This window comes from Macrosteles quadrilineatus, unplaced genomic scaffold, assembly GCF_028750875.1.
Source record: "Macrosteles quadrilineatus isolate MER2022 unplaced genomic scaffold, UCM_ALF_1.0 Scaffold_3__2_contigs__length_128488019, whole genome shotgun sequence".
NCBI classification, from domain to species: Eukaryota; Metazoa; Arthropoda; class Insecta; order Hemiptera; family Cicadellidae; genus Macrosteles; species Macrosteles quadrilineatus.
The window spans coordinates 37,632,025-37,659,621 of NW_026542596.1; the positions used below are offsets into that span (position 1 = coordinate 37,632,025).

Consider the following 27,597-nt stretch of genomic DNA (forward strand, 5'->3'; position numbering starts at 1 on the left):
TAATGTTATTAAAATGCTTATATCTTTGTAGTGGTCTATTTGAAGGCACTGAATTCCCTGCAGTGGTCTACAGAGATGTCTGACGCACAACTGCGTCGCTTGGTCTGTGGATATGATGATTGGTGACGTCATATAATAGTTGGAAAAACTGTTCTTTACTTTTCTGCATCACTGTATGTATGTATGCAGTATGTATGCTGCATTATCCTATGTAGCTTTTATATTTGTTCAGTTATAAACTGTTCTTGAATAATCTGTTTATTTATTTACTTACTTTCACCTTAAAACACAAAAATAATGTTATTAAAATGCTTATATCTTTCATCTTTGTAGTGGTCTATTTGAAGGCACTGAATTCCCTGCAGTGGTCTACAGAGATGTCTGACGCACAACTGCGTCGCTTGGTCTGTGGATATGATGATTGGTGACGTCATATAATAGTTGGAAAAACTGTTCTTTACTTTTCTGCATCACTGTATGTATGTATGCAGTATGTATGCTGCATTATCCTATGTAGCTTTTATATTTGTTCAGTTATAAACTGTTCTTGAATAATCTGTTTATTTATTTACTTACTTTCACCTTAAAACACAAAAAATGAACTGTCGCATATATGCGACGTTTAGACTATTTCAAGAAAACTATGAGTATTTTCACCATTGTCTTCGCTGTAGACCGGGCGTCGCAAATATGCGACATTACAAAAGGTTATAAAAAATACAAATAAACAAGAATAATTTATTTACAAACACGATTGTAGCGTATTACAATGTAAATGATCACTGTTTTACAGGTTTTCGCCCGTGGTCTGTGTGTACTGTTATCCAAGTGACAGTCGGTCTATGTGTAAGATTCAAATGTATACCTCGGTCTGTGGCAATGACCGCGGCGTCGCATATATGCGACGCTCAGTAGCGAACGTGTTAATCTAACGTCCTCATTTCCAGCAACGAGAAGTGAGTGAAAATGTGAAACAGGTCAAAGGTGAGCCCAAAACATTTCTCAATAATTGCAACTGCAACTACGAAGCGCTACTGCAGCTAACCTTTTGTCTGCAACTCTTTGAAACATGTAAGAATCGTCTGTACCACGCGAAACAGTTCTCGGTTCTCGGCTGCAGATAGGCTACGAAGCGCCAACGCAGCTGCAGCTAAACTGTTGTCTGCAACTCTTGAAACAGGTTAGAACTGTCTGCTGCGCCCAACATAGTATACGTATCGCTTCTAGCGGACAATCTGTAAACTAAAGCTAACCTGTTGTCTGCAACTGTTTAATTAAACTGTTGTCGAGTTGAAACTGTTGCAGTTGCAACCTGTTGCACTTTGACAACAACTTGTCATTGATTGGGTCCGATTGTGAATCAGATCCACTCCGATCCCAGTCATGATGTGATTCCTTCTAATCCAATTCTTCCACTTCCACCATGGTTGGACCATTGTGTATTATAGCTCAGTGGGCTGGGTTGGACCTTGGACCTTTGACTATTAATACATACATCCAATAGTCAATGGTTGGTTGGACTCAACGACTCAACTGGAAATGGTATAGTCATCATAGTCAGTCATTGAGATGAATCATGAATAGAATAATTTTGGTCTTTGAGGGATTGAAACTGAAACGGAACCACAGGAGTAGATTGGACAAAGTTATTGGACGAATTTTGAAATATAGTTTGGTTGTTCGCTATTTGTACGATCAATAATATAATTAATATTCAATATTGTCATATATATTGTTTATCAAACACATCATAGTCACGACGCGACGTAGTTGTAGGGTTGTAGCACAGAATTATATTATGGATATTCTGTGGTTGTAGTTAGTTGTTGGTAGTAGAGCGACTCAGAGCGGAGCGAGTAGTAGTAGTGTCAGTCTGTCCTGTCTGTCATTCAGTGTCCAGACCAGTGTAGTCACTACTCACTAGTCACTACACTACACTAGTCAGTCAGTACTCAGTAGTCACTAGTCAGTGTTGTGATAGTGGTTCTGTCACCAGACTGCACGCACGCACATATTTCCACCAGGAACCGGAAAGACCAGTAGGCCTGGTGTTTGAGTGAGAGAGAACTTTTAGTTCCATCGGTGTCATCAAGCAAGTAACTTTCCAGTGTTGTTGTTTGTGTTTGTTTAAGACTTATCTCTAAGACAGGATTGGTCTACAGTCTACTGCCTGTAGTTATGCCTCTTGAGAAACTAACATCCTCTCCAACAGGTTAATACAACATTTTATTAGTAATAATGAAATGTATATAACTAAATTTCAATGTTCAACAAGGCCAATATATAATAAATTGTTTTATTCAGGGAAACTATCATCAGGCTGTGTTTAAACTGGTACAAAAAGTAAATATTTACTTACCTTAATAATAAATTAATTAAAAAAAAGCTAAACAGATAATGTAAAGAATATTGGAAACATATATAAAAAATACTAGAAAAAATAATCTTTTGAATTTTGGATGGACCTAACTTATATTAACTTACAGTGTTGTTCTTGATGTAATTATTTTAAGTAATTCCGAGTTAATTGGGCAGTCTTAAGTTAATTAACTTATTTAACAAATAATTTTGATCTGTTTTTCTATAAAATAAAATTCCCACATAAGATGTTGAGGTTTTATAATTTGTTTCAAAAGTTTAAGGTTTCTTATATTGAAAATATGTCCTGTGAGTTATTAATACTATAGTTCGGCCTCTTAGAAAGCAACCTCCTCCAGCATTGGTTTAGCATTAGCGCGCAGGTCGTTTTCTAAGCGGCCGTACTAAACTTATATCTTACTAATCTATATCTAGGGGCCTATACTATTATATAAAAATATAGTGGTGTCTGTCTGTATGTGTGTTACTAGGCACATAAACTACTGAACTGACTGGGCTTAAATTTTACACAAATATAGCGACCATACCAAGGACCATTATAGGACTATTCACTCTTTGATACTGACCGTGGGCTTTGCCCCTTTGGCTTTAAAAAATCTGAGTTGAGTATTTTAAAAGTAAATATTGATTGGTCTCCATGGCTGCCATTAAACACACACAATGTTTACAATTTGCTATGCCACCCAAATGTAAATAAGCTGAACTGTCAAACCACATTAATTCACAACTAGTGGAACCCCGTCGAAATCGACGGTTAATGTTAAGGTTTTATGTAAATTCAGCTAACTGCGATAGATAGAGTGAAGTCATTAAATTCTTAGTTAAATGAAGGGGGGGTAAGCGATAATAAGTATGACGGTTGTGTTCCCTAAAAAACGTGATTGATGAATTTGATTAACACAATATTGCCTACCTTTTTATCGGCTTTAGGTTGCCCAAAAGGTTTTTCAGGAGTCTTATAATAGTTTGTTCATGAGTTTGTTTCATGTCAAAGCCACTTTCACTATATGGGAGAATGAGTTCATATAATTAGTCTATCATGTTACGGAAAGAGTCAATATTTATAACTAACAACTAATTCCATCAGCTTTAGGAAAATCATTCAGATTGTATCCGGATTTATAAGTAAATCTTCATATTGGGCCATAAAAATACAGAATTTTATCAGCATATTAAATTTTTTTTTTTTTTGTATTTGATAAAAATATCTGATTCTTCAGAAAGCAGTAACATTCTTACTTCGATCTAAGCAATTTTAATTGCTTCTCTTGCCACATCGACTCATGTATTTAATCATCCTGTTCTTACTTGATAATTCATTAACTTATGGGGTAGTTTTGCCTTGGCCATCAATCACATAAAGCTCTGCATGTATTTCGTGGATGGAATGAACCATAATTGTAGGAAATTTGATCACAAATCTTGAACATTTGCGGAACCAAATCCGTAACCTAGTCCAGCCTTGGTAACAAATTATGCAAATGCGATTAGATGTGATGACACTGTTGTGTTTCCGAATGTTTTGTATACAGTTAGGTTTAGATGTGTTGCTCGACCTAGCTACATTTGTACATCAAAGTAAAAACCCTGTACACATTTTTTTTTTAATACCTGAATTGACATTAGTTCAACTACTTCACCAAAACCATAAATGAAACATACTCTGTAGTTATTCTATTCCAAAACTTGAACACAGCTCTCATCCCATGGCCCCCACATTTAATTGTGGGCCCTGTTACCAGGATCTGGCTCGGGCCCCCTACTAACCGGGGGGTCGGGGGGGTATGGAATACCCCCCAGCCTAGAGGGGGGTCCGGGGGTTCTCCCCCGGGAAAATGTTGAAAATGTCATGTATTTTAGTGAGTTTTTAAGGCAATCTAGGTATTAAATTTGTGAGTGGTAAATGGCACTTTTGCAGCCTTTTTTAAGGAAGAAAAGAGTTCTTCAATGAGTTTTATAAGACTTAAAATTACAGGAATTCAGCAATTAAAACTATTATATCAATACACAAAAGCTCCATATTAATATTTTGCCTATTAATATTTTGTCTTTTTTATTTCCCTGTAAAAGGGTTTGGCTATCTTAACTGCTATAATTGTACTTTGTAATATGGAGTAGAAAAAAAACTTACGTAAATCGAGTTTAACAGCTTACACCAATGAAATCATATTTTATTCAGTGACAATTTTCATCAAGAATTTTAACAATACTACATATTTTGGGATTGGAAGTTTGAGCTGCCGAACTTGCGCGAGTAGTCACGGAGAAAAACGAATGTGCACGAGTAATGCCGAGAATGACCGATGCTGTCGATGCCGGTGCTATCCAATCCATGCTTTAGTACAGTATTATACCGAGCGAATTGGGAAGAAAACTTAGGTCAAAATTATTACAATCTTACTAATATTATCTTTCATAGGCCTATTTTTAAAACTCCAAAAGTAAATAATTTTTAAGTTTGTGTCAAATAACCTAGATTGCAATTATTAATTGAAATATTCCATACATAAAAGTGCAACCGAAGAGGGACCAAATGTTGATAAAACGGGACAAATAAGCGTCCCAAGAGGATTTGTCGGGACGGACCAGTCCCCCTAAAACGGGACGTCTGGTCACCTTAGCTATGGTACATAGTACATGTCAATTTTTCAATGCTTTACAAATTTTATTTTAACTTATAACTATAAGGATTAATTCTTGAAACTATCAGTTCAATTATAAAACCAAACGTTGTTTATTATGGGGGGAATGAGGTAGGAGTGCCTAGGCGCCTGGCGGGAGGAAGGGGTAGAGGGAGTTTGTGGAGCCGGCCACTGGGGCCCGAGCTTGCTGTTCTGCTGTTGTATAGTACATACGCACCTACGCAGTACGCACCTATAGTATTTAAATGTAAACTACCTTAAAATCTAGAATTAATACATTTTAAATTATTTAACTTTGTTTTTTGTAAACCCGGGCCCCCTGAGGCCCGGGCCCTGTGACCAGAGTTGCACCAGCCCCACCCTTGTGGGGGCCATGTCTCATCCTCAACGTACTCATCTATGACACAATTTTCAACCCGATTATCGAAAACTTGTATACCAATAAATGAAATTCTGGTGCTCTTTCTTGAATTAAAAAATAAATGGTGATTGAAAGTAGGCAAAAAAAGGCAAGTGCCAACTTTACAATATATATAAGCTAACCCGATAAGAAATAATCATATATTCCTTCAAAATTGATATGTCACACTTATTTCATAATTTAAAATTTTCTAAGAGCAATAGCCTAAAGCATAGATTTTTGAACAAAACATTTAAAACGTATGATAAATTCATCATTTTGTTGAAACTATAAAAAAACTTGCCATGCAGTGGAGAATCAATATAAAATCATAAATAATAATGTAAACATTTAATTTTGACAGTTTCAGTAGACCTTTAAATACAATTTTAATATTAACAGCTGGTTCATTAAAAGTAGTGTAAAATTATGCATACGAGAGCACGCCCCGTGGTCGAAAAATCGACCAAAAGTATGTATTGTACAAACTTCTCTATTTTCATCCCACACTGTAAATAAAACATGTGATTGGAATGTCTTCCATTTGTTTTGATTTTCTGTTTATATTGTGTTGTTATTTTGTCATCACCATAGCAACCCATAAAACCCATGTTAATTTTTTAAAATTTCAAATTCATTTTTTGTGCTTATTTTTGATCCTATTTTAATTTTTAAAGGGATTCTGCACACCTACAGGAAAATAGTTTTCTAATGGCATGCGTAGATTTTCCCTACGATACACACGAGCTGAGAAAAAAGGTTTTAAAGAAACATGCTTGCCTATTAATATATAGAAGATAGATAGATGGTCGTAATGTAAACAAAATTGCAGAGGGAACTTTAAAGGCCTCTGGGACAGAGCCCCAAGGAAATTTACCTCATTTCTCTTTTGAGGGCTCAACTACAGACCAATACCTTTCTTTAGACACCCCTACCAAGTTTTTACGCCCAGCCGTTCTCTCAAATTAGCTGTGACAAAAACCCCGTTTTCCTCCATAAGAATAACATGGGATTTTTAAATAAAAATTGCATATTACTAATTATTACCCATAGATTAGTTATGATGTTTTCTAATCCAGAGGTAGCTACTGGTATAACTTTTGACACTTCCTGTAGATTTCAAATTCTATTCTAATTATGAATAACTTTTTACGAGCGTTCCATGGTCATTACATGTATATTTTCAAGTTCCTCTTAACTTAACCGACCCTTGACATAAAAATTGTTTGAATTACGTTAAATTTCCTAATTCTAAGCTAGGGGTATATACAAATATTTCAATTGAAAAAGAACAATAAAAAACTAAGTTTTATATGTTCTTGCCTTTGGTACGTGAATAGTAGGAGTTATAAATAGTAGGGCTTAGTATGTTTTTGTTTTAGTAGAAAGAGTGTTAATGTTTTTTTTTGTTCACATAGTATAAAATGAGATATTTTATAATCAATGCTTATTAGTGTGAGCAATGCTTTTTAGAAACAAGATTACATGTTTAATTTAATTCAACCCGTAATATTAACCAGATGTTGTAAATTATTGTTTGTCTATGTTTGATTTTATCATTTTAAAAGTAAGTTTTTTTTGTTGTTTTTTTTTATCAGAATTTATTTTACTCAAAATAAAAACTCAAAATAAAAAAACTCAAAACTTAAAAGTAAGTAAAAGCTTTGAGTTCTTTTTATTTGTTTACGTTTTGTGACCAACAATTTTGTTGTCTACTTAAGACAGAGAGAACGACTTTTACTCTAAGCTATTTAATTCATGGAGTAAACAGTTTGTCGTCTATGAATATATATCATTATAATTTCACAGCTTTCAGAATAATGTTATTTAAGTTAGTTCAATTTCACAACTTTCTGAATAATAAATTGAACTTTATAATATTAGTCGGCAGTTATATACCGTTTATGTTCAGTATTAAAATTCACCTTTAAATTAAAAATATATATATACGTATATATTTAGAACAAAGCAGCTTTTTACATTATTCAATTTAATGTTGGCATTGAATATTAAATATTCAAAGATGTTAGTAATACTAAAATGCTATGCGAAGGGGGGGAAAACAGGTCCACGACGTAGAGAGTGTGGTAAAGGAAGCGGAAAGATGAGCAGTGCGGAGTGTGGAAATCCTTTGTGACTGTTAAATTAATATATCTGTAATACTTAAATGCTATGGAAAGAGAGGGAAACAGGTCTACGATTTAGGAAGTAGTGAAGGAAGTAGTCAAGGCCAGCATTCCGGAGCGTGGGAACCCTTTGTGACAGTTAGATTAATTTATCTACAATAATAAAATGCTAAAGGAAGGGAGGGAAACAGGTCCACGATGTAGGAAGTAGTGAAGGAAGTAGTCAAGGCGAGCAGTCCGGAGTTTGGGGACCCTTTGTGACAGTTAGATTAGTGTATCTGCAATTCTAAAATGCTATGGGGAAGGGAGGGAAACAGGTCCAGAACGTAGGAAGTGGTGAAGGAAGTAGTCAAGGCGAGGAGGCCGGAGTGTGGGAATCCTTTGTGACAGTTAGATAAATGTAACTGCAATTCTAAAATGCTATGGAAAAAGAGGGAAACAGGTCTACGATGTAGGAAGTAGTGATGGAAGTAGTTGAGGCGAGCATTCCGGAGTGTAGAAACCTTTGTTACAGTTAGATTAATGTACGGTAACTGCAATTCTAAAATGCTATGGGAAGGGAGGGAAACAGGTCCTCCAGGACGTAGGAAGTGGTGAAGGAAGTAGTCAAGGCGAGGAGTCCAGAGTGTGGGAATCCTTTGTGACAGTTAGATTAATGTATCTGCAATAATAAAATGCTATGAGAGGGAGGAAAACAGGTCCACGACGTAGGAAGTGGTAAAGGAAGTAGTCAAGGCGAACAGTCCAGAGTGTGGGAACCCTTTGTAACAGTTAGATTAATATAACTGCAATTCTAAAATGCGATGGGAAGGGAGGGAAACAGGTCCCCGAAGTAGGAAGTGGTGAAGGAAGTAGTCAAGGCGAGCAGTCCGGAGTGTGGGAACCCTTTGTGACAGTTAAATTAATGTATCTGCAATAATAAAATGGTAAAGGAAGGGAGGGAAACAGATCCAAGACGTAGGAAGTGGTGAAGGAAGCAGTCAAGGCGAGAAGTGCGGAGTGTGGGAACCCTTTGGTGACAGTGAGATTTATGTATCTGCAATGAAACAGTTGCATTACTAAAATGCTATGGAAAGGGTGGGAAACAGGTCCACGACATGGGAAGTGGTGAAGGAAGTAGTCAAGGCGAGCAGTGCGGAGTGTGGGAGCCGTTGGTGGCAGTTAGATTAATGCATTTGCAATACCAAAAGGCTATGGGAAGGGAGGAAAACAGGTCCACGTCGTAGGAAGTAGGGAAGGATTTGGTAAAGGCGAGAAGTTCTGAATGTGGGAAGAGTTTGTGGTAGTTTAATGTACATTCAATACTAAAATGCTAAGGGAAGGGAGGGAACCAGGTCCACGACGTAGGTAGTGGTGATGGAAGTGGTAAAGGCAAGCAATGCGGAGTGTGGGAACTGTTTATGGCATTTAGATTCATTAGTTAGATAAACATATATTGGATTTTTTATCATTTTTAGATGATATAATTACGATATCGTTGTTTTAAATCATCATTGTAAGCCATACGATATTTTTTAGGAGATTCCTTACACCGTGCTTTGGCGATTAGGTTAAGTTAGATTAGTTCAGTTTGGCTTAGTTTTGTTTATGATAGGCCTCATAACAAATATGGAAATAGGCTTCATTTAATCAAAAGACGTTTTGTACAGGAACGATGGATTTACCTCCTATCGATAACTGTTGGAAATCCATTACGTATATTACAAATGACTTTGGTTAATTAATGGACGAGAAGTTAGGATTGTTGTTGACTAAGATTTGGTTGATTTGCCCATACAAATAACATTGTGTTCACCAGTGACACCGGTAAGTAGGCTAGGTGTGGGTGGACTCTTTCATTACTGCGCTCATGTTCACTCATCCCGTTACGCGCAGAATAGCGTAGGCTACTACTAGTATATAAGTACTGTAGGCCTCGTGTGTGTTTTATTAGAAAAAGTTTCTTAAAAACTAGAGGGCCCATGCTGCTCCCCAGCGTTGAAGTAAATATCATATCCGAGAAATAATCAAATGTATGATTTTTGATTGAGTAATACAGTACCTTGAACTGAACTGATTCAAACGATCTATAATAATTCAAATTTAAGCCTATGTTTTACTGATTATTTTTAGTCTAAAACATATAAAAACATAAACAACACTGGCACTGGAGCTATTGATTTTTAATCGTAGAAAAACCTTATAAAAATAATTTTTATGTTGGTTGTTCACATTGGGTTTGCTTGAAACTCGTCCGATTTGAATAACTAATTGCTTAAATGAAAGCCGGAATTTTACTGAAGGTTCTTTGACCAAAATATATAGGATTAGCCTATATATAATTATAAGTCGTGAAATACATCTTCAATTGAAGTACCGTAAGAATTCAAAAATAAATCAAACTTATGATGTTGGTCGAGTAATACAGTGGATATATATATGCCGATGCTTGATGTGAAATCTTTGGGTGCATACCTTCAATTTGAGACCTCAATAATGAAAATTGGTCAAATAGAAGAGCCAAACGAACTCGAAATTTTTTTTAAATATGTAAGATAGTAATTCTGAAAAACTACTGTTACATTCACTTGATTTAAGGCGTTTTTGTTTATTTATTCATAACTTATTTAAAGGGTGCTGCTCCTGTGGACCAGGCTACAAGACACCTCAAGATGCCATCAAGAAAGGGCCGAGAGAAGAGATCTTGTACATTCTGTGTGTCCAGCCTGACTTGACCAAACAAGACTATTTGGCAGTGGTCGACGTGAACCCTGCGAGTCCCACATACTGCCAGGTGTGTGCTTTTGTGAAAATGTCAATTTTAACCCTTCCCAAGGGTTACATGTGACCAAAGACAACAAAAATTTGTAAAATAAAAAAAATTCATTTCTAGCACTTTATTCATTACTCTAAATAAATATAACAGCTTCTTACAGCGTAAATGTATTTTTTACTTCACAAAACTGTGTGGATACCCGTTAACCAGTCCGTGATCATCTAGAATAATACAGTGGGTGTTTCTGCAACCCGTCTTTACAAATTTTATTTATGTATTACAGGTGATCCACCGGACCAAAATGCTGCACACTGGTGACGAAGTTCACCATTTCGGTTGGAACAGCTGCAGTAGTTGCTTCGGGGACATCAGCAAGAAAAGGGATAAATTAGTGATTCCTTGCTTGGGGAGCGACAGGATTTATATTCTGGATGTTGGGACCAACCCGAAAGCCCCAAGTATACATAAGGTAAATTGAATGACATACTAGTGGTTAGCGATAGTGTGGAACAGAATTATGTAGATAGGGCTTATCTACATAGTAAATCAATCAATAGAACATACCACCTGTGATGGCGGTTCACAGCTACACAATATCTTTCTTATAGTTTTCCCATGGTAGATACAATATTTATATGATTTTGTTTATTTTTCACTATTCTGTTAAGATATGCAAAAAAGGAATTAAAATCGAGATATGCCTAAGTACTAGTACAGTAGTAGACTTACAAGTAATTTTTGTGCGCGTTTTAACTCAATTGGCAATTAATTTTTTTTAAGGCAACAGCTCAAACTCTGGTTTTGTATGGTGTCAAAATGTTGTTAGGTAGCATAATTGATTGGTAGCCCAAACTTTATTTTGAATCAATATTTCTAAGTTTTAAATATTATTTTCACCACACTATGGTGTTTTTAGCGGTTTTACATACGTTAATTGGTGGCTGAAAGTTACGTTTTGCTGACCATGCCAGCTGTCATCATTATTTGGGGACCGAGCAGGTTTTTACATCCCTAGCCCTCCGAGTGTCCATAGTTTAGGCCTTAATGTCCGCCTATTTTTGGCGCATTTGCAAGGTTTTATTAAAACGGATCTGAAAAGCTTAAAACAATGTTAATTCTACTGTTCTATATACCATTTTGTTTGGAAAATCATGGGCTTCAATATCATACATAAAACCTAAGGAATATTTGTTTCAAAAAACATTTTTTAGGTAAAAATAAAAATTATTTTGGAAAAATTGAAAAAAAAAATAAGTTCACGCTCAATGAAATTGTATAAATTATAGGCCTATAAATATTTGAAAATAGCCACTTTGTTCTAAATTTTATGAGGATTACAAATATATAATAATATAAGGAAGTAGATTTGCAAATAAATAAGTTATGGGCAAAAACAGATTTCAGTACATAGCGTTTAGCTAAGAATGCATAGCCTAACCATAGCTAGGAATCTGGCTGATAATTTACATCAATATCACTACCTACTTCTTCAGGATCATGAACCAGCCCTTCAAAATCACTTAAATCTTCTTATAATGCACCACGTATATCACTACTTTTGATTTTTAACACTAAAACAATGATAAACATAATAAAACACATCAGTCATCGGTCCGAGGTTAACTAACCTGTTTACAAATACGCACGTCAGCTGTCTGCTACAATTACGATCGGCTCGGAGAACATAAAGCGCTTATGAGACAGACCTCTGGAGAAAGCTTAGAATATAATGAAAAGAACGATACCAAACTCGATCCAGTTCAATCCGATTTTGTCAGTCATAGAGCCTTCGCCGTAAACAGTGTTCGTGAGTCGCTGCAGCGACGCATGACACTCGGAGGGCTAGGGGCGCAAAATCAGCTGCCCGCTTACCTACTTGAAACATGAATGCATATTAAATACACATTCAAAATTCATAGCATTGCAATAGAATTGTTTTATTGTTACCATTGCCTAGCAACTATTTATTTTTATTTTTGCTGATCCTGAAATTATTTCTTCACATAACCTTAAAGTTATTCTTGTGTGCATTATTATTGTGGTGAATAGTGGCAATAGGGTATAGTGTGGTGAAAAATAGCGTTCGTACCACAGACCGAAATGGTTTTGCAGCTCTCAACCGATTTAAGTTCTCGACTTAAAAACTGTCTCGAGCCGGCAAAACCTCTTCGGTCCTAGGTACGAAATATACTATTTCACTTGTTTTTAATACAAAGTTTACTTCATTATCTTTTTGAAAGCAGATCACACTTCTATATCAGGGCTTCATAAACGTTATAAAATAGATATTACCTGATCTTGTACATTAATCACATTGTTGTGTAAGACTTGCGATATCTTAGATATTAAATCTCAATTCAGTTCCTATTGCTCCAACACTAATAAATTGTTTTTATATTGACTATGTATTTAGAGTCGGGACCACGTAAGTTTGCAGTTGGTGACAGCCAATCACAAGACAAGGCTAGTGCAACGTTGCCACATCGTACTAATAAAATATAATAAGCAATATTTTCAAATCAGCTGGTATTATTAGATTTGGCATCACCACACGGTTCTCATTGGTTCATTCAAACCCATATGGTAAATAGGCTCCTCCCTCAACTGCAAACTTATGTGGTCCCGACTCTAACTACCGTTACTCCAGTAATAATTTTGAATTCTTTGAGCTAAAACGTCATAACCCTACAGCATTAGTTCATCACCCTAAAAAGATTAAATTTATGATGAAAATACTTTTTTTTACTAGAGTAATTAATTACTTTCAAACGTTATGTGTTGTGTTTGGAGTTTTGTACCACAAAAATATGGAAATTGTTCATTATTTCCAGTTTTCACATAATGTAAATAGTTCTATATATTCCCTGTATATTGGGTTGTATGAACGTTCACATGACAAATAATTCATAACTTGGTAAAAAATAGCTACTTTAGGATTAGACCAGTTCTTTTGGTTTAAAAAGTATACTTAACTTCCAATTAAAAGGTTTATTATAATAAAATGAATAATTAAATGAACATTAAATTCTGAGAACATAGGCAATTTGAAGCTTCATAGTTCTATAAGTCACGACAATGGAAAGTAGGTAACATGCAAGTTCAACAAATTTGATAATGATAAATGATAACCTTTCAATGATTTCATCCGCCTTATTGAGTCATGATCTCATATCACTGGTCGTAATTCATTATTAAGTAAAAATCAACTAGTTTTATCTTCCTCCGGCCAAATTTCAAGTGTATGAACATTAAACGAATAGAAGCTATTGTAATTTTTTATATAATATATTTTGCAGTATTGTAAGGATTTTATTTTAAAAAGATAATTGAAGTTATTCCTCAAAGTTTACATTTAACTTTCAATTCATTACAAATGTGTAAACTTACATTTTTATTAATTGATTGATCTATTTTAGGCCTAATTGTATATTTGCAAATTGAGTTCATTGAAGAGTTGCTTTACCCCTAATGGTTACAGAGAAATTTTTTTTAAACTGTATATTGACAAGTTTTATTTTCAATTTATTTTTTTGTTTGCTTGTATCTACGCTAGTGGCATTTTTAATAAAAAAAAGTTTATTTTAATCCATATAAATTCTTTAAAAAATTTCAATAAAAAAACCTTATTACCTTAGCTCTATTTCTGCAAAATTTTAGTTCAATTGGTCCAGTAGTTTTCACAAGAACCATATATGACATACTCATAAACATCCTAATGTTAACATTGTAGTGAGATAATTTTTAAGAATTGATTAGAAGTTACAAATATTGCAGGTTGCACTTAGGAAGGATCTCTCTATTAAAACCAATGCTGGCAACGAAATTTATCTTTCTCGACCCCCAGGGTATCATAGTGATTACTGATTATACTAGTGATTATAGTGTATTTGTTGTATAAATCATTTATAGGATATATTTCTCATATTGGTCAGTTATTCCATCTAAACATATCTTTTTGAATGGGAATGGTACAAACCCTGGTCTGTACCATTGTTTTGAAGGCTAAGGATTTTGATAAGGATTATGATAAGGATCTTAGGGTTGGGTTTGCTAACCTCGGTTCCATTTCTTCAATTCTAAAAGGGTACTAATGTTTTTTATAATGTTTTCGATTGTTTATATAATATAACACATTATAATTATATATGTGTCCGTTAGCGTGATAACTTGAGCAAAAATTATCCGATTTTGTTGAAATTTGGTACAAGCATGTAAACCTACATTTATTCTAACGAGTTCGCGAACCAGCAAGATCGAACCATGGGAACGGGGGTTTATGGGGAGTTTTATGGGGTAAAAAATGAGTTTTTCCCATTTTTGACCCTAAAAACATTAAATTTGGCAATTTCTTTCCAAACCATTTTGCAGAGCTTAAAAAAAGAAATAATCTATATTTATAAAAGAGGAAGTTTGTATATACAGGGTGTTGAAAATGTCTGGAACCAGCATTATATCTGGTGAGTGGTTAAAGAAATACAACTGATATTTTGTGTACGGATATACTATGGTTTTACCTATCTTTTGGTGCCTTATGACATTTTTTACCACTTATAGGGAACGTCCTGTGGAGGATGCAGTAAACATTTTTAATAGAAGCCTATGGTAAATGATACATCGTTTTAAAGGCCATTTGTTTCTGAGTACGGAGCCACAAGTTTCATCTCAAAAGGACCACCCTAGCGAAAATGGTGACTGTTTGAAGTTTTTGAAAATAATTGAATTTTAAATTTCAAACAGTCGCCATTTTTGCTAGGGTGGTCCTTTTGAGATGAAACTTGTGGCTCCTTACTCAGAAAAAAATGGCCTTTAAAATGATGTATCATTTACCATAGGCTTCCATTAAAAATTTTTACTGCATCCTCCACAGGACGTTCCCTATAAGTGGGTTTTTAAATTTCAAACAGTCGCCATTTTTGCTAGGGTGGTCCTTTTGAGATGAGACTTGTGGCTCCTTACTCAGAAAAAAATGGCCTTTAAAATGATGTATCATTTACCATAGGCTTCCATTAAACATTTTTACTGCATCCTCCACAGGACGTTCCCTATAAGTGTAAAAAATGTCATAAGGCACCAAAAGGTAGGTAAAACCATAGTATATCCGTACACAAAATATCAGTTGTTTTTCTTTAACCACTCACCAGATATAATGTTGGTTCCAGACATTTTCAACACCCTGTATATATATATGTTTGAACGTTATGGACTCCGAAACCGCTCGACAGATTGTAATGAAACTTCCAGGCATTATTAAGCATTATTCAAGGATGGTTTGTGTGAAGTTTGGTGCAGATCCATCAAAAGGACTCCGCCCCAGTGGCTCTGGAGTTTCCCATGTTAACCTTATGAGTACTCACATTTAAATGAAATTAAAGAATCTTAACAGCCGTTTCAGCTTAGCAATTTGATTCTGTGATGATCAATATAGCATTAAAAGGTTACAAAATGTACCAGAAGGGTGCAGCAATATTGATTGTCTACATTTTTAGTATTATTTATATTTATAAAAGAGAAAGTTTGTTTAATAAATAATTTTTGATAGTGTGTGAATAAGGAGTTTTAATTTTTAAGTGTGTAATTCATTATCCTATTGACTTTCTTTTTCTATACGACAGTGACGGGAAGAATTACCTCAATTCCAGGGAATATTTCTATTAAATGTCCAAGCCATTTACCTTTGGTAGGTTGTAGCTACACAACTATTCACATTTGTTTTCAAGGTTTATCGTAATAGTGTGAATTATATGTCAAGTTTGGTGATGAACGTAATCCCGTGAAAAGACTCAAATTGACACGATCCCTGTCTAGCGGGCACTTCGACGTTTTAGAGCCACAAAAAGAGCCCGTTTCTCCCAATCGTCAGCCGATTCCGGAATCTCAACAAAATACATTAAGGCGTAAACGGTGTAGCAGGTGCACAGACAAACAAAGGAAAAAGTAGGCGAAGAACACAAACAAAAGGTATAAACGGACTCATTTTTAAATACATTTTCCAAAGATTCAATGGATGGTGAAACATCTATCAACAATGACATATAATCCGAAAATAGACTATGAAGGAGATAGCTCGGTGGCGATAGGTACCATGACGTTCAAATAATGTTAGTACTGCGAAGACTTAAAATGGAAAGAATAAACCCCGGGCATGTACTGCAATGGTGGTAAAGTGCAGCTACTACCTTTGCAGCACCTACCTAACCTTTTTGCAGTCTGGTCATGGGCAACCACCCTGAGCATGAGTAAAAATTTAAAAACGTACGTTTTTAGGAAAAGCACTTTGCAATTTTTTTCCCCCTTTTTTCAAAACTATTATTATTTTTTTTATTTCATTAACATTTGAAGTTTCATAAAATGTCCATGGTAACGCAATATCTTTGGTAGTTTCTTTTTAAAAGAGCATCTTTAGTGGAAAAACACAAAATCCTGTCACGACCATAACGGACGTTTAAATGAATATTAAAAATAGTTAATATTATTTTTGTAGCTATGTTTTACTATAAACTAATTTACTTTTATGACCATTATACAATAAAAGGTCACTGAGCTTTTGGTATATTTGGTCTTTCTAGAAAAAAATAATAAAACTCAAAAAATTGAAAAAAAGCCAATAAAATCTTTTTAAGTTTGTATAACTCCGAAAAAACTTACCTGAGACCCGAAAAATCGTTATGTTTGTATAGAGGTGTGCTTCTTTTGTGTATAAAACATTAAAATATGATGATATTTTAATTTTTTTAATTTTTATGATAGAAATCATAAACGTGATGGTCAGGGACAAGCGGTACGGTCGTGAATTGTCTGGAATAATCTAAATCTTTCTAAACAATCCTTCAATTATCCTGTTAGTTATAATAAAAATATGTGTTTCAATTGAACTAAACTGTTCAATTTACAATTATATTAAAGTTATTGTCACGACCAAACACATTATAATCCATAAGGCTGGATTGGTCGTGAAAAAACCCGCGATGGTCGTGAAACTTTGGTCGTGATATTACGTGTTATTTGGCTCTGTTCTGGCGGTAGCCCTGCACCTCATGTTCGAGGATACAAAGTGGACTTCTAGGTTAATCTAGCAATTGAAATATCTTATAAACAAAAATTAACACCATGTCTACTTCATCGAATGACTACGTACGGTCATGGACACACCAAAATTACAAAAAACACAATCTTTCCTTTATTAATCTTGTAATTCCTCCTTTCAACTCGAAACGACCGGCACTACAATCCTGACGTACACCCCGAACTAGTCTCTAAAACCAACTGACTCCATTGGCGCCAGGCTTGCCACTGTCGTGCTCCAAAGTTGAAAATTTTTCCCAAAAATGGTCGTGACGCCAAATCGAGGGACAGACTTGTTTTGTCGTGGTAGTCAGTTTTTAATGACAATAAAATTATAATATGCTCCTTTTTTGTAAGTTTAATAACCATTGATGACATAAAAATATGGCTTTATATATTTTGGCATGAATAATTAGTCTAAAAACAGCGTGAAAGTTGGAAAATGTACCCTAGGGACACGTCATGGTCGTGAATTTCGAGACTTTAAAAATACGAAAAAAATACCTAGAACCTATTTAAAACCAAATAAATGTGTGTAACATGTTGCCCCCGTCCCGAAAAATATTAAAACACATAATAATAAACTACAAATCCAGTATCTACGAAGTAAAAGGCCAGGGACATGAAAACGTACGTTTTTAAATTTTCACTCGCATACACACTTTATGGACCTGGTGAGACATTATAATAGCTGCTTTAATATGACATCGAACGGAGCAAAACAGGTTGTAGCTGAATTTTTGACTGAAGGTTGTTGGAACTAACACTAATTTATGAAAAATGTCAACCAATCTGAAGTTTCCGTAGCGAAGCACGGGTATTCCGTTAGTTTAGTATATTGAAGCTCTGTTGTATGCCTAAAGGTTACAGAGTAAATAAAAAAAAGTGTAAGTTTAAAATTTCTATGTTATTCTTATGAAGAGAATTAAAACTGTTGTAGTTTACTTATGGATATATTTTGATGACATTTGGCAAATTTATTTATTTCATCCTATGCTATTAAAGTTTGGTCAAAAAACACTTTTTACCTTCCCCATAGCAGCCAATCTAAGCACTCGTTAAATCTAATGTTTTTTAAACTGGGAATAAATATGTCTTATTTATGGAACTGTTTAAATAAAAATGTAATCAGACAAGTTGAAATTTGCTTAGTCTGCAGGTTTGCTGCGGCTGGGGTATTTTCCCTCCATTTGGCAATACCGAGGGCCCGTTAGCACTTTTGTTTAGTGCTGCTATCAGTAGGGTTCTTTTAAAACTACGTCCACAATCATTGGATCGTGGTACATGCTATAATATGCATCTCCTATTGAATGAAATTGAATTCAAACGTCTTTGCGCACTCATTCACACAGCACATTATAGCTATTCCCGCATCCAGCTGCGGCCGGCCATCACGCAACCGCAGTGAACATATGTTTAATATGTTTTTTCAAAGTGGATGATAGCCTGATGCAGGGGTTTTAGAAAGTGCGAGTCCAATACAACGTTTGATTTCTTCCCTGATGGTATAGCAAAAAAGTGGGGACCCATCAATATTTTACTCTGTAAACCACCATTGTACAACTAATAACGTAGGGGACCCTTGGTTGATATTGACACAGGAATGGATCTATAATATTCAGTTCGGTGATTATATTTCTTGTATAGTTTCTGCTTAATTTACCCTTCTTCAAACAGGTAATTGAACCCTCCGAGATGCATGCTCTAGGGGTGGCAACCCCTCACACTACACACTGTCTACCCTCTGGAGACATCATGATATCCACCATGGGCACAGTGGAGGGTGAGGGACTAGGGGACTTTGTCTTGGTCGATGGTGCTTCTTGGAAAGTCAAAGGTTTGTACATCAGTTACCGGTATTAAAGACTTAAGAGCCCTGAGCATCCAAGCAAGATGACCAATCTTGATGTCGGCATCTTGCTTGGATCCTGGGAATGTCAATTGGTACCATATGTACAATAGGCTTAGAGCAAAAGTGCGATAGGTAGTTTTGTATATTTTTGTTAGATGTTTGTGTATGTTTATGTGTTTTAACATTGACGATGCTGCCGTAACTGAATCTTCAACTGTCTTCAGTTAATGCCAAAACGGCCGTAACACAAGTTACAAATGTTGACGATAGTAAGCTTTTATTTACTGTGATAATATCACAGCACAAGATCTTAAACATGAATTTTAATATTATATTTTATCAGATGATTAAGGTTGATACTGAGAAAAATTGTAGATTTAGTTAAATGGAGGCTATATAATCTTAGTATAATTGCAAGTTTGTAATTAGACAACTGTTGGTGGAATTAGCAACATAAATATTAACTAAAAAACCACAATTGGCACACCCTTTTCAAAACATATCTTAAATTAAGTTATAGTAATTACCATGGCTTGTTCAGGTTTGTGGACCCAAGGCCAGGCTGCCAAGTTTGGATATGACTTCTGGTATCAGCCGTATTGGGATGTGATGATATCCAGTGAGTGGGGCGCACCCAAGTCCTTCAAGCCAGGCTATAAACACGACGATGTTTTGAATCCAGGTATGTTAACAAACTGCAATTTTATACAATACATTTCTAGGATGATCTTGGTGTCTCTTAAATCTCACATTTGTGATTAAACTGTCTAGTTCATAAAAAAGAATTAAACTTGTTGATACAAGTGAAAATATTTTTTTAGACAGCTGACTTACAATTAAAAAAGAACTGGTAATTCTAACATGTAAAACTTGAACCAGTTATCCAACCGTCTTAAGTCTGGTTATCCTGGAGCAACAAAATGATCTCTCAATTAAATTAATTAAGTTATAAACCTTAATATAAAGCCTCAAGATGGCAGAGTAAATCAACTCCTTGATTGGCAATTAATTCAACTAACGGAATAGAAGTGGAGTTAGCCAGTTAAATCAACTCCTGCATACCGGCAAGACGGTTCAACTAATACCAGTATCAATTATCAATTCTTTGAGACAGCAATATACTAATACCCAATCATTGGTAAACGAGCCCTGTTTCATAAAAGTATTAGTCTAGTATTTACTAGTCCATGGACTTGTAATAATAGTGTATCTTACAAGTCTACATTTCAAAAAATTACTAGTGTAAAATACTAGTTACTAGTGTAAAATACTAGTTACTAGTGTAGGGGACTAGTGTATTACTAGGGGGTTTTACTAGTGTAGGTAGCAAGTGTGTTTCATAAAGTTTTACTCTTAAAATTACACTGGTAAATACTTGCCATTTTCTACCAACCTCTCTACACCTGTATTATTTGTAGTAGCCTTGTATTTTTGAAAATAGTGATATTTCATTACTCACATAATTATAAATACCCCCGCTGCAGCAAACCTGCAGACTAAGCGAATTTCCATTTGCCTGATTGGATTTACACTAAAATGTCTCCTTAAAAATATCACATTTATTCCCTATTTAAATAGAATCAGTTTAACACATACTTAGGTTTGCTGCAACAGGGAGGGTAATTTTTTTAATGTAAAATGTTAATAGTTTGTAAGAAATAAACACATTTTCCAAATTTGGGCAAAATATGTTAATAAACAAGCAAACTACAACAGTTTACTTATTCTCCATAAGAATAACATGGTAATTTTAAATTTACAATTTTTTGGAATTTTCTCCGTAACCATTAGGCGCATTATAACGCTTCAATATACTAAATTATTTGTTTTTTTAAGCTTTACAAAATAGTTTGGAAAGAAATTGTAAAATTTTATGTTTTTTGGGTCAAAAATACCATCATCATGTTTTTTGGGTCATCAAACCCCCCATAAACCCCCGTTCCCATGGTCCGATCATGCTGGTTTGCGAACTCGTTAGAATAAACGTAGGTTTACACGTTTGTACCAAATTTCATCATAATCGGATCATTTTTGCTCGAGTTATCGCGTCAACGGACACACATATATATCTATATATGAATAATTTGATTGTATTTATTTTCTTAGTTTTACATATTTAAATTTAATAACATTGTGAAAGACTGTGACCATGACCTTAGTGTTGAAATGCATCAGTCTTTAAAAATAATTTAAAAAAAAGGGTAATATGGTGTATTATTTATTAATATTATATTACAGTAGGCCTAGACGTGAACAATATCAAATATAATATATATATATATCGTTTGTATGAATCACTTACATCTGAGGAATTGGATGATCTTGAACCTCTTAAACATAGGTTGTTCGCAGATCTAACTGGTCGCTCATTTCCATGAATCACTTACTTCTGAAGAATTGGATTTTGAACCTTCTCAATTTGACTCGTTGTTCTCAGATCTGACTGGTCGCTCCCTGAACGTTTACTCGTGGAAGGATCGCAAGCTGTTGCAGACCATTGCCCTGGGAGAGGATGGAGTCGCTCCTCTGGAGATTAGGTTTCTGCACAATCCTCTGGCCGCCCAGGGTTTTGTAGGCTGTGCAGTTACATCTGCCATCTTCAGGTGAGATCCATGTGAATGTATTTGAAAAATTGGGTATTTTCCACATGATACTGATGTTACATTGTTTTGTGGTTAAATTAAAATCTAGTTTACGTCAACAAATCACTACACTTTATTATGTCACTATCCGGTTATGTGGAGATATGTCAGTGTGTATCATGCCCAGGTTTAGGGTAAATTTCGCACTTGGATGTAAACAGCTTCAGCTCCGCCACTTCTAGGGGTCCTTCCCAAAAATTTTTTGAAATTAAAGTACTGTGTGTACTGTGGCTATTTGGAGGTTAAAATTATGGTTTAAATTTGTGTTCTACATTTTTTTTAGAAAACTAAAAAAAACAATACTGAAAAAATGTTTTTGGAAATTTACACTCTAAAACTTTGGCACTCTGGTCCTCTAGCCTCACTAAGAATAAGAATAAGAATATCTTTATTTTCATAACAGTACATTATTTAACAACTAGCAAAGCTAGAACAGAATAGATGACATTGTCAATGCAGTAAAGTTATCATAATTGAGTACACCTAGCAATAAGTATCCAGAAGAAAAAAAAATTAATCAAACCTCACAAAAATCATTTTAAGAACAGGAATTATCCCTTTACAAGTTGTTTTTCTAAAACTGATTTAAAAATGTGTCAACTGAATAATAATTTTTTTAAATAAAAAAATCCTTCCTAAAGCTGTTTTCCTTTATTATTTCCTTCAACTCGCTGGGTAGTGTATAGTAGAGTTTCCTTCCCATATATTGTAATTGTAGTGTCTTTTCAGATAGTGTCAGACGGTGACTTGGATACTGAAAATTTGCTTGAAATCTAGTTTCATGATGGTGTCCTATGCTGTTTTACTTCATTTAAATTTCCAAATTATTTTTAACAAACATAAGACATCTTAAAATATATAGGCAGGGAACAGGTTATATACCCTGTACAATCAATATGTTGGTTCCAATTTAATTTTTGTCAATGATTACTCCGAGAAATTTTTGTTGTGAAATATTATCTGCCATAGGCCTATTTGATTTTTTAAAATATGAAATTTGTTTTATCACTGTTTTAGTGCCAGGCCATTAGCTGTAAACCATTCATGGCAATCTTCCAAGGGGTTTTTACTGAAATTTGCGCATCGGACATTGAGATGCCCTTAACAAAAGCAGTGGTATCATTTGCAAAAAGTAATAATTCTGAAAGAATCTTTTGGGGCAAGTCGTTGATATAGATGATAAATAATAAAGGCCCCAGAATTGAGCCTTGAGGAATTCTGCATTCTATATTTATTTATCCAGTTTGTGAATTAGTACTTCATGATTGACCAGGTCAAATGCCATAGACAAATCACAGAAAAACATCACTTGTCTCATCTTAAGACAATTAATTACTGTGCAACTATTGAGTCAAAAGAAAAAACTGAGTATACTTGATGTTTACCACATTTTAATAATAAATTTCACAACACAAAAGATAGATGAACCTTTCTTAATTAATAGCTTCAATTTTTAGATTTTTCCGAAAAGTCGATGGTACTTGGGCTGCAGAAAGAGTAATACGCATTCCACCAAAAAAAGTCAAAGGATGGGCTCTTCCTGAATTAGAAGGTAAAAAACTATAAACTAAGTTTACCCTCTTTCCTTATTTTTTCCTCCAAGAGGTTTGGTTGACACGTTGCTTGCTAGTCAGAGGCGGCGCCCTCACTTTTAGATGGGTAGATAAATTAATAAATGTTTATTCATAATGTAACTCCTTGTTGTCCGGGTGGTTCCCCACCCCTTTAAGTGAAATGCTGCCAATCTTGCTATAGTCCATATACTTTAAAATAATCTTAAAGGTAAAAGATTTTTCCAATGTATTGCAGCATCAATAGCAACATTAAGCTAACATTTTCCAGCAAAGTTAAAACCATCATTGTATATTGTTTAGCATACATAATAAACTGTAGGCACCAAACTAATGATCTTTTAATTTTACCAGGGATGGTGACAGACATAGTCATCTCACTGGATGATCGGTTCCTCTACCTCAGCAACTGGTTACATGGAGACGTAAGGCAATACGATATTACCAACCCTTCTCAACCAAAACTGACGGGACAAGTTTTCATTGGAGGTAAAATTGTCAAGGGAGGTCCAATAGAAGTTATAGAGGATCAAGAATTGTCTGTAAGTGATGTTATGCTTTTAAAATTGATCACTGTTTTTTTAATTTGCTTACGAAGAGTTTTTATACTTTATACAGTTGAATATTCTTGCCATCAAGACTCATAATGCAACGTACCCTTGTTCCTCTTATGTGTTGTGTTCCGAGGATTACTAATTTCAGGTTACAAGACCCATTGTCAAATTCAACATCAGATTGGTAACCAATAAAATCCGACAGTCGTCTCACTTTGTTCCATCATGTCCACCATGATTTAAGTGTGGCTGGCCTAGCGTTTGTTGAAATGTTTCTCTGTTTTAAATGTTAACCTCATTTGCCGATTGATGAAAATATCTGTCACATTTTATAGACCTTCAGTTTATTGTTGGATTTGAGAAAGAATCTTATGACCAAAAACTAGTGGTCCTTCTGAATACAATACATAAGATGAAAGACTGACAAAGGTAGTTGAAACATAGTATTTGATCAGGCTTCAAATTATCTAGAAATTATTTTTACAGAATTTCCTCTAATACAGCATTAAAGTAAAACAATTTGGGATCTCTTACCTTAAGATGTTGTTTCTATGAGTGAAAGTGTAAGGAAGTTCATTCACAAAAAATAAAATTATGTAGAAAAACACAAAATAAATTACAGATCAAGTTATACCTGGGTAGTTTTTATGTCCCATTTTCATATCCTGGAATCCTAGGCCCAAGAGCTAGACTGAGATAATTTTTCATATTACAGTACTTCAGGCTATGCAATTATTTCAGGAGGTTGGGTCATTATGACTGAAATAAAATCCATTGGTGATTGGCGAGATTCGTACCCGCAACCTCAGGAACCTACTGGACGAACTGATGGGAGAAAGTATGTGTTAGTTTGCTGGTACCGTTTATTTCGATCTATCTCACGTCCAGTTGTTTGTATGACAGGAGCAGCCTAAGCCTGTAGTCATCAAGGGCCGCAAGATCCAAGGCTCGGCTCAGATGCTCCAACTGAGTCTGGACGGAAAGAGACTCTACGTCACAACCTCCCTCTTCTCTCCCTGGGACAAACAGATCTACCCCGACATGGTCCAGTAAGTCCCTATTTATCTCAGGTATTATTATTCAAAAACTAAACTAGTAGAAATAATTTCTACTTCTTTAAAGCTATTCAAAGCCACCCTGCTACCATAACATAATGCAGGAAGCCAATTTAAATGTTAGCTACTAACAGAATGTTTCCATTGTTTCAGAACCGGATCTGTTTTGGTAAAACTCGACATAGATACAGAGAAAGGAGGGATGAAACTGGATGAAGACTTCTTGGTGGACTTTGGAAAAGAGCCTGAAGGTCCGGTGTTGGCGCATGAAACTCGGTAAACTGTTTAATTATAAACTTTGTAACGATTCTCCATTTAAAAGTCTATAGTGAATCCCTGAGCCTGGAAACTTAATATTTTTATGCCTGCTGATCATAGTGTATGTTAGATAAGTATAGGGAAATATTTAATTATTTCACGGCAATGCCATTTACAAAAGAAATAAAAGATAAACATATTCATATTATCTAATTTCAGGTATCCGGGTGGTGATTGCACTTCGGACATCTGGTTAGTGGACGAAGCTAAAGAACAAGTAGCCGCTGTTTAACAGTTTCTGCTTGAATATCCCTTAACTGTTTCACTATGTATCGCACAATAACAATATTTAATGGTTTAATAAATATCACCTGTTACTTGTTTTAATTATTTTCCTCCATAAAATTAGTTATTTCCCCGTATGAAATCACTTTTAAATTTGTAGTAGCAATAATTAATCTATATAATTAATACGCTACATGAAACTTTGTCGGTTGAACTCCTCCACCATTTCTTAACTGATTTTATCCATTGACGTCTCATTGGAAAGAGCGTGTCGCGTATATTTGCAAACTGGCCTTACATTTTTGAAAAAGTCCCTTGGGCTCTGTGCCAGTGGCTTTGAAAGTTCCCATTTTATCCTTATGAAGAACATAATTGTTTACATTTTGATCAGCTGTAGAATTTAATTGCTGTTATTTATTTCGCAGAGGATACGCGTCCGGTAACCGGACGTGGATTAGGCGTCCGGCAGTTACTGTCATAACCTAACCTAACCAACCAAACTTGCTGATAATTAAAAAATCAAATGAAGGTTCAATTCTCTTCATAACATAAAATTATAAATGCCAAAAATTCTAACAAAAGATGTACAGTTAAGAAGAAATTACATTCAAAGCAAAATCTGTGACAAAAAGTTAAAGAAACCGATGGGTTTCGAACCAGGGACCTCTAGGATATCAGCCGAGCACTCTATCCACTACACCACGAACAATGCTGACCGAACATCGTATCGTTGTGGTAATGGCGTTCCGGGACCCCACAACCCGGTGACGTCACTACCGGACGCCTAATCCACGTCTGGTTACCGGACGCGTATCCTCTGTGTATTTATTTTTCAATTCAACGAAACGCATTGGGTACATTTACAGATTTTGTTGAAATTAAATATTTACTACTTTAATTACATTCATACATATTACTATATAAAAAATCGAGAAAGCCTGGACAATTTGATATATTTTACCAATTAAGAAAAATGAATTGACATAGTACTGTATTTCTTGAGAAACCATTGAAAGAACCCATTTATTAACCATGGAAACATAGCAGTCATAGAACGCCACCAAGTAGAAGAAATAGAGATTTAAAAAAATTGCCACCGTTATCAACCTATATAATGAAGAACACCTACAGCTACAATATGAAGATTCCTACAAACAACGAACAAGGATGTTAGCCGAAGTGTTACTATTTTGTAGGAAACACGGACTTAACTTTATGATTGGCAAAGGAAAATACTCTAAGGCTGAATTAAACTGGTACGGCAAGGACATTAAATATATGCTTTCATAAAAGTCAAGTGATTTTAAAATAATATGACTACATCCAAGAAACCTTAATAAAACTTTCACTGAAGAATTCTCATTTATCACATTACCATCTGAACAACATTAGGCCTTTCAATTCTGCATTTTTTCAGGTAAATATAACTTACATTATAACAGTAACTAGCCCAAATTAATGCCAATTGAAGCAAATAAAATTGTGACAGAGAGGTTATGCAGAAAATCATGTAGTTCTTAAGTAATGTAAACAAAATGTTATCCCTATAAAAAATGACTGAAATTTGTAAACATACTGGTGACAATGGGTAGTACTATGCCTATTACATTATCATTGACGAAGATCAACATGGACAACCTAATGCGGCTATAAGTGGGAAAGATTTGTAGAATACATTAAAAAACCAGATCAGCTTTTGAAAAATGATAAAATATTTACAAGAAATGTTGATTTTATGGAACTGTTAGGTACGTAATCTATGAGTTGAGTCTTTTAAACTCATCGGAATTTATGACTTTTATTAGTTTTTAAATAAGTAATTTGTTTTTAAATACTGTAACTACTTAACTTCTTTCATGTACACTAGTGTAGCTTATTGTAGTATCTCAGTTTCAAGAACTTATAATAATTAAAATTACCTTTTTTGTTTCCTTTGTTCTTGAGCTGGAGGTTTGTATGCACTATGTGTACATTTTACCAGCTTCTGTGCTGTCGAGGGGTCTCTAACTTAATGTG

At 34.8% G+C, this 27,597-nt stretch overlaps 1 protein-coding gene across 1 annotated transcript; it reads left to right on the forward strand.

The window, feature by feature from the left end:
- The first annotated feature begins 1,942 nt into the window (after positions 1-1,942).
- On the forward strand, positions 1,943-25,654 carry LOC128990611 (methanethiol oxidase-like). The gene is made up of 11 exons (XM_054413081.1): positions 1,943-2,212; positions 10,160-10,320; positions 10,586-10,771; positions 19,042-19,201; positions 19,758-19,898; positions 21,654-21,819; positions 23,316-23,410; positions 23,784-23,971; positions 24,887-25,032; positions 25,192-25,314; positions 25,516-25,654. Exons 1-11 carry the CDS (start codon positions 2,179-2,181, stop codon positions 25,586-25,588), a joined length of 1,473 nt encoding a protein of 490 aa, XP_054269056.1. The 5' UTR covers positions 1,943-2,178; the 3' UTR covers positions 25,589-25,654.
- Positions 25,655-27,597: the final 1,943 nt, after the last annotated feature.

What these genes read in the sequence shown, in the direction of transcription:
- LOC128990611 (XM_054413081.1), top strand. Translation starts at nt 2,179, where the DNA reads ATGCCTCTTGAGAAACTAACATCCTCTCCAACAG. An exon ending in GGCTCTTCCTGAATTAGAAG is followed by an intron (nt 23,411 to 23,783) that starts GTAAAAAACTAT and finishes TAATTTTACCAG; the next exon opens with GGATGGTGACAGACATAGTC. An exon ending in ATCTACCCCGACATGGTCCA is followed by an intron (nt 25,033 to 25,191) that starts GTAAGTCCCTAT and finishes CCATTGTTTCAG; the next exon opens with AACCGGATCTGTTTTGGTAA.